Below are 8,707 nucleotides of genomic sequence, written 5' to 3'. Positions count from 1 at the left end.
TGGTATGATTTTACTTGTAAAACTCATAAGACTTGTATTCTCAGTGACTCAGGTGAAGTCATAACACAACATCAAAGGCCTGATGCTGAAGTTACCAAGGTATTTGGGAAGATTATTCATGTCAATATAAAGTACTTTAGAACTCTTACAAACTAAATTCCTGGAGGAAAAAAAGATTACTATAATGAAAAATATCAAACAGGTTTTACTTTTCTTGCTTAGCTGCAGCTTTGATACAAGATGAATAGATTTCTGAAGTTAGCCAGCACTTCAGAAAGGGGAGATGGTGCAGAAGATACCAAAAAGAACCTCACACTCTCATGAATTACAATTCAACTCTTTATTCAGTTCTCCATGTAATTAGGACAGGGATCATAATGACTGTTAATGCCATGTGTGGACATCACTCCATTCCACATCATTGCTGGTCCATCCTTTCTTCCCTTCGTTGTGATGGAGGCATTATCAAAAGGCTAAATGTCCCCATAAGAGGCAAAAGACGACCTCCTGTTGCTGCAGAAAAACCTAGACAAATAAACCATTGAAAAAGTTAGTCTTTGCCCCAAAATATGAACACCAGAAATTCAAGCAAACATCATAAAAAAAATCTCTGTACCCGGCACCTATCTGGCTTCCTTGATAGCTGCATTACAGACACACCAAGGACTGAGCCATGGGTACCAAACTCCTCTTCTGACCTTGGAAAAGGTCTTTCCAGGTCAGGAAGTGAGATGCAGTGAAGGCTGTGTTCTAATGATAAAATCTAGTTCCTGTTACCTTTCCAGTAGGTAGAGTTCAATCTCTGCAACTGGTGATCCAGCATCTTTCACACGCATTAGACTCCTGCGGAAATATTTCATGTGGAGGAAAAATTGTATAAAAGTTTAGCAAAGTCAAACTGCAGACTCTTCCTGCCTAGTTCTCCCACTGATAAAGCTTCAGTATTTGGCATCCAGTAAACAAACATTTCCATTCAGGCATGGACAAGTATTCCTACATCACATTACAATTGCACTACTCCTCCCATACACTGTTGTAAAGATGGGTGGGGAGAGCAACCATAACATTTGTGTTGTTTCTGCTGGCCTTGTGTTTGTTAGATGCATGGGAAAATATACACAAAAGCAGACCAAGTTTCCTCTTGAAACTCTCAAAATACAAGTTTCAGACTTAATGCACGACACCATTGAACAGAAAAAATCCAGAGAATAAAGACTACCAGGCAGTGCTTTGCACAGTAGCAGCAAGAAAGGGAACCTGTGCACACATCCTTGGGCAAATCAGACTTCTTGTAAATGAAATATTTACAGATGTGAAATATATACAGTTGCAAAAACAGTCAATGTGACGTTCCCATTCCTCATCAAGGCGTAACTGAAACATTCCTCTTGACTCCTGGCCTCCCACTACATTGATATGATAGAATAAAAAGAACACCTGTGTATGCAGCTACTGCTTAGTCTTCTCTCTCTGCTTCATAGCACCTTCATGTTCAGTCCACATAACCCTGTGTACAATTTTCACCTCTCCAGTTCTTCTCTCTCCAAAATGTATGTATTTTACAACACAGACAAACTAAGCATCAAGGAAGCTCAGCAGTACCACTGCTTCCAGGAAATCTGCATCGAAAAAATGCATGACTGGCCAAAGAGGTAGCTTTGGGTTACTGGCTAATATAATATGGACTTTTCCTACTTCTCTAACAACAAATGCTAATCTGTACAAGAGGGATTGTCCCAATAAATTCTGGAAATTAGTATATATGCCTGAAAATTCATGACTGTGATAAATTAATTTATTTTTTTTTTACAACAATGAATTATGTTCAGGTTGGACATCAGGAGGAATTTCTTCACAGAAAGGGTTGTCAAGCATTGGAATGGGCTGCCCAGGAAGGTGGCGGAGTCATCATGCCAGAAAAGACTGTACATGGCACTTAGTTCCTGGTCTAGTTGACATGGTAGTGTTCATTCAAAGGTTGTGACTCAATCTCAGAGGTCTTCCCTACACCAACTGATTCTGTGATTCTGTGAAATTAGTTTTTTTCCAATTAGAACACCTCACTGAAAAAAAATCCAATGACCTCTAATAAAACTTAATTTCTTTTCCATTCATGTATGAAAAATCTCTATATTGCAACTTGTCTAACACAAAAATTCAGTCCTGAGTTGGAAAACTGTATATATATCATATTACATTAAACCTCAGATTAACCTAATACAGTACCTGTACTTGGGAAAATGAAAAGCATTACATGAAGAGGGAAATTTAAAAATTCATTGTTGAGCAAAAGCAACTGCACTGTCTACAGACACAGAGGATACTACTGACAAACACTTCTGCTACTACTGTGTATATTGCAATAAAACCATACAGCTCAGCAAAATCTATGTTAGACTTCTACTCTCTGTTCCCATTCAGACAAGGTCAAGATTAGCACAGCTGACTGTTGTTAGAGAGCACTCCACACCTATATTCCACACCCTGTTCAACCAATCTCAGCCCTACGCACCACTGACATTTCAGAAGCCAATATTTTTTTGGTAAAAGATGTGTACAGAAGCACATCAAGGAGTTCTGAAAGCAAAAAGAAATGGCAACAGAAGATAAAGATGCAATTCAATGTATGCAACACTCTCAAAGTTCTTTCTCAGATGCTTCTTTGTCTGCTCTTATTAAAAGATAAACCAAACAGCTTTCTCCCCAGCAACATCAGTGACTACTCGACTGACACCAGACTTGGGATGTGACTAGTTGTGTAGTTCCTATGCACAGTAACTGCTCTCCCTTAACCATTCTGCTTCCTATAGAAATGGATAATAGAATGGCATATTCAACTCCCCAAGCACACTCCTCTCCTTCCAAACAAACCAAAAATATCTATTACCCTAAGAAAGAGTACTGTATGTAGCTGCATACAGCAAACTGCCTCCAAATAAAAAAGCAGACACACAGAAATTCACATAAATCTTTTATAAGCCCTTCTCACACAGAGACTTGGCAGAGCTTAATATGCTGACATATTACTGTGCAGACTCTGTATATTCTAGTAACACTTGTACTGTTCCTAAAGGGAACAAAAGAAGGATGCAGAAATACCTTGAAAATGCCTTGCATGAGTGCAATGTAAATGTTAACTTTTCTGTCAGCCTAATCCATCATCTTGCTTTCAGTCAGTGTGAGGATCCTATCCAGTCCCTTCTTTCACATACGTATCACCCCCCTTGCCTGCCCGTGCAAGTCTATGACAAGAATAGAAAATATTTTGCTTCAGATCTCTACCATATCAAAGATACAGAAAACAGGATGCTTTACTATGTCACATCTAAAAGAAAAAAAACCAAAACCCTTTGTACTGACAGCCACATGCAGAAATGTGGCGGATCTGAGACAGTATTCTAAATGCCTTTTTGTTTATACAAAAAAAAATAATCCTTTCCTGACCAGTTGACTCTAAGTCACCTTGCTCATTAAAAAAACTTAGATACATTTATATACCTCTATTGCTTAATATGCTAAGAATCAATAGGTTACAGGTGTATTTGGGCAAATAGGGCCATGTTCAGGGCCCCTCTTCCCAAATATTACTGTCATCTAAACTCAGTGCAGTAACACCTTTAATCCACATGACCATCCATTCAAGTAGGCAAGCACTACAGTTAGTTTCCATATCAACGGAACTTTCAGCTCTCCTTCTTGAGATTCAGCTCGCAAAGGTTAGTATCCTTAGCATATATTATATACAGAAATTCTGGTGAGATTCCTCCTTACAAAAGCAGCTGAGAATGCTCAATATCAGCAAAAACTGTTTCCCTGCCTCATCTCTATTCTGATGACAGACTGACACAGGCTTCAGACTCCTTTGCCTCTACTACCAGAAATTACTTTCTCTTCTTCACTTCTCAAGCCTGACCAGATCTAAAACCCTTTCCCTATGAGTTTCTTCTCACATACAGACTTTGCTCATCATATATAACAAGGGTCTAATCAATTCTCCATACAAAATACTTTCCACTTAGCACATGCAATCTCCTTTCACTCTGCAGTAATTCAGTTCTGGGATTTCCAGCCTGTAGTCCACATAATACTTTCAAAGGCTGTATGATAACTTAGAAGCTAATGAGAAAAGCATACCAGTTGTCCACAGTCCTAAGTGGTGCCTGATGTGCACTGGAGAGTATTTAGCTGCCTGGCTATCAAAATTCAGATCCAGTTTAGTTCTTGCATATAAGCACTGTTCCTGATTTTAGTGTAACCCCATGTAACAACAGGAAACAGAACTGTGAATTTATCAACTAATACTCAGCTGTCAGTGAACTAAGAAACATTTATGAAAGTACAAAAGCGATCGCTGTATTCTGCATATTGGTATATATTCTGGACACAATTTTTTTTCCCAATCCACTTGGATGTGCTTCTCTGCATTTTCAGCTGATCCAGATTCAAATTTCTCCTATGCCAGATAGTTCATCAGTGCTTCCATATCTTGCTGTTCTCTCCTCTTTTACTTTCTTTTCAGAAAGGGAAGTCATCCTAATAAAGGTCAGCATTTTAATCTCTGGTAGGAGACTTACTCGAAATGGAGGTATTGTTATGGTGGAACATACTAATGACAGCTGCAACAGTAAGTATTTTATGATGTCTGGATCAGTGGTCCATAAAGGGGAGTGCACCTTCCCCAGGGAGGGATTCAAGACAACCCATAAGGCTGCAGGGTGAAAATATTTTTTCACCATTAATAAATATTGCTAAGTAAATGTTTTAAATAGTCTTCATCTTTATCTCATCCTGTTTTAATTTCTTGTTTTTATGTAAGTTTTATAATGTATGTAGCAATCCATGAATATAACTTCTAAAAAATATATACTTGAGCATATATATATGCTCAAAACATTTTTTTTCTGATAGGGATGTGCAATCAAACAGGTTTCAGAGTCATGGGTCTAGGTAACTAAAGAAGTGGTTGAAACTATCAGCTGTTATCCACTAAGTCAGAAACATTATATATTTTGTATTTCCCACTTTCAAAAGGAATTTTAACTGTTGGTGATCCAAACCTTTTTTTCCTGCCTTGGGATATAGGAAGTCTCCATAAAGAACATTGTTCTTTACTATCATGGCACTTCTCAGGCTTCTATCATGTCATCTATATGGTGCTCTCTAAGTAGCCAAAAAAGCATATGAGCTCTGAGCCTATGAGGTTGATTGCTGGCTGACAGTAAGGATACTTTTACCTTCATAAAATAAAATTCCACAGGTAAAGATTGCAGAATCCTTAGATTATATACCTCTATCGCTTAATATGCTAAGAAGCAATAGGTTACAGGCGTTTTGGGGCAAATAGGCCCAATTATTCTTTGGTTTTTAAACTAGGTTAAAACTAGAATTTCACCAATGGCACAACTATAATTAATCGTCCTGTGAGGCAGAGAATGGATGGGCTAGATAAATTCCTTCCAGCCTTATTTTCCAGTACTCAGAAGATGTGGCAATTTTGGTGAAGTTTAATTTTTTAAGATATATACTATGCCTTATAGAGGCAGACAGGAAACTGGAATGTTGAATCAAAGATGAGAATTAGGACATCACGTAACCAAACACCAAATCAGATAGGTCAGTGTGCCTGCTGTGCTACAGGCAGTCTTTTGATGGTTAGAATTCTGTAAATTAGACTCACCATTCAAAGGGACAGTTCAGGGACTCTGCCTTTCTCCTCCATTCCCCTTACTCCAGTTAGTATTTTGCAATCCATTTCTCCCAGTACTGGAGGTTTCTCAGGTCACAGTCATGAGTTTCTTCTGCTGCTGCTGCTGCCACCTACCAGTTTTATTATTCTGTTGCAGCAGAAGGGCATATAGAAGAAGTTCGTGTTCAGCATGCACATAATCATCATCCTTTGTCTAAGATGTCATGGCCTATTCAAGTTCTACAACATTTCCCCATACACTAGGCAAAGCACTGGGCAAAACCAAGATCAATACAAGGCTTTGAAAGCCATTCCATGAAGAGGAAGGAGCATGATCTGTAAAACCACCTTTCAAGAAACATTAAATACCAAAACATTAATTTCTGCAGAATGCAGTACATTTTTATCAACTCTCCCCACCAAAGATCTGTATTTCTTTCAAGACAATCTCTACTTAATATTTATCTAAAATCAGGTTAGAGATGCAAAACTGTGATCCAACATGAATTCATTAATAAATTTGAGGAAAAGAAATTCTTATATTTAGACATTATTACAAACCCCAAAAAGACACCCAACCACATGCCTGAAAGTGTTACACCCGTGTCCTATAGCAGTTGATGCACAAAAATATACACAAATAAAGGAATAGGCCTGCCCAGTGCTGAGACGCAAGAAGTGGGTGTGTCTGAAAGGAAAAAGCATTGGAAACATAAGTATAACAGGTTTGTAAAATTATCTTGCAAGTAAAATTAAAGACACAAATTATACACTCAATTATACCAGTGAAATTGGATATCACTCCACTGACTTTCACAGAGTGATTCCAGGTTTATCTCAGTGTAATTGAGAGCAAAATTTGGCTATAAAATTATTCCCTCCCACCTTAATTTGAAGCTGCAGTTTATGGTATTGCTGATAAATTTACTGTGTATCAGGAAAATATAAATTGAGACTACGAAAAGTAGACTATTTTATTACAGTATAGAGGAGTTATTAGCATACACAGAAAAATAATCTGAAACAAGTGCTAATTCCTTACAGATGTCATGGGAAATAGAAAACTGCATTTGGAAACTTGGAAGCCTGTCTGTAGGCTCATATTCTTCAACTTGGAATGGTATTCCAATTGTCTGATATTTACATCTGAGTAAAATACAAGATTATCCTCCTTAAAAGAAGTAAAAGAATATTAAGTACCCAGCAGTTTTACGTGGTTTGAGATTCAGGGAGTTGAGTTACCAGAGAAGGATAAAATGTACAAGTGCTTTGATACAGCAGTAAGGACAACATAAAATATATCCCCCATCCTCCACAAACAGAAATAATCAACCCAACAGTCTTTTTCTTCAGCACACGTATTCTTCCATCTGCCCTCTTTACCGGATCCTGCTCTACTGAAATTTAATAGATTTAACGTTCTTAGCACTAGTTTTTCATATCTATCAACTCCTAATTGATGCAGTTATATTTTATGTTCATTTGGTAAATGGAAAGCAACATGCCTTTCAAAAATCTAAGCTAAAATAGTACACTTGAAGGCAAACTACCTTGAACTGACAAAGAAGTGGAATGAATGTATTACAAAACTATTCCTCACACAGTCACATGAGGGGACTCACTTCTGTCTTACCTGAGTAAAGCAAAGGACAATGACAGTTTTTAAAGGTCAACAAGCATAAGGAGGGAAATCGAGGAAGAAAAGTAGGATTTTCTCTAAACATCACAGTTAAAGAAATCATTCAACAAGTTTCACCAAAATGAACTGATGGGAAGAAAGGAAGGCAGACAAGTTAGCAAATTTATGAAGGTTACAGTAAGAGCAGAAAAGTCTCAATTTACCTGACAACAGGTCGGTTTTGGATGTCACCAAACTGCTGCGTTTACCATTTTACCCGCTTGCATTACTGGGGGGAAAAGTTTAGGAAGGAACATTCTCAAGGATTTTTCATAAGTTCTCACTCTTGCCATCGGAAAGGGGAGAAGGGGTTTTCTCTGGATTGTTTGACTTTTTTGGCTCCTGAAAAGTTTTGCAAAGAACAGTAACAAAGTGTGAACTGTTAGAACACATTTCTGTAAAAAAAGGTAGAATAAGTCACACAAAACAGAGCAACAACAAATCCCACCCAAAATCCTCACATCCAATTTGTGTCATTGTTTTAAACAAATAAACAAAACAAAAACTTTTCAACTCAAATTATAAACATGAGAGGTTTGAAGACTTCTAACAGCAGGCCAAGATCCACCATCAGAATGCTCCAAAAGTCACTCTCAAAGGTTAGGAAAGGTTTAACGAAATAAAACAAAGAAAAAGGCAGCAAACACCTGGTTATAAATCCTGCAGTGTACAGCTTAAAACAATTCCTAGAGCAGTGAAAAAATTAAAAATTAAAAAAGACAGTAGCAACAGAAGTTACCTGTCCGAGCACCTACTATTCCATAGAGAGAACAGGAGTGGGTCGTGTGTCTCACACCAGCCATAAAGCCCATAAACCTTCTCAAAAAGAGTGAGCCATGAGAAAGATACTGTACATGTGATCTGCTTTCAAAGTCTCTCTAAGCCCTTATGGTCCCTTATGTATTTAACTGACAGATTTTTGCAATAAGGGGAGAAAATATTTAGCAAAAGTCACTGGTTTCATTTGTTGGATTTTGTAGTCCTGTACAGCACCTGAAGAAGTATCTCCTTTGCGCCTGACATACACAGATGTTCCAGAGATTATTTCCTGAGTAAGTATCACACAAAGATAGCACATGAAGTGGAGAAATTGCTTCAAGAGTGACCTCAGCTCAGAATGAAAATATTAACAGTCAATATAAGCATCAAGCATTGACATTGTTTTACAGATGAGGTGTTTTAACATTACAAGAAAAGATTTTATAAAACACATTAAAGCATTGAATACAAGGTTTAAGATACAATCCATACATTGACATAGTAACACGTTAATTATAAATACAGTAAGTTCAACAGAAGAAAATCTCCAGTGATACAAAGAACAAAATTTGATCCCATGTAGA

General features: G+C 37.5%; 1 protein-coding gene across 5 annotated transcripts in view; it reads right to left on the bottom strand.

The window, feature by feature from the left end:
• Positions 1 to 325: 325 nt before the first annotated feature.
• The window catches only part of RIMKLB (ribosomal modification protein rimK like family member B), a 53,472-nt gene continuing 45,090 nt past the window's right edge, over positions 326 to 8,707 (bottom strand). Inside the window, exons 9-12 of one of the 5 annotated variants that reach the window (XR_010428153.1) lie at positions 5,678 to 7,706; positions 4,575 to 4,708; positions 778 to 843; positions 326 to 525 (exon numbers count right to left, since the gene is read on the bottom strand). Coding sequence is in view for 1 of the 5 variants with exons in the window: in XM_064644820.1 (XP_064500890.1) it covers positions 796 to 843 (48 nt within the window). In the remaining 4 variants the exon portion in view is untranslated. The remainder of the gene's footprint in view (positions 526 to 777; positions 844 to 4,574; positions 4,709 to 5,677; positions 7,707 to 8,707) is intronic. The other 4 variants (XR_010428152.1, XR_010428151.1, XR_010428154.1 and 1 more) reach the window with 4 other exon arrangements.

The sequence above is a fragment of the Pseudopipra pipra genome, chromosome 2 (genome assembly GCF_036250125.1).
Source record: "Pseudopipra pipra isolate bDixPip1 chromosome 2, bDixPip1.hap1, whole genome shotgun sequence".
Classification (NCBI taxonomy): Eukaryota; Metazoa; Chordata; class Aves; order Passeriformes; family Pipridae; genus Pseudopipra; species Pseudopipra pipra.
Note: the sequence above shows the minus strand (reverse complement) of the source record. Positions and strands in the feature narration are given on the sequence as shown.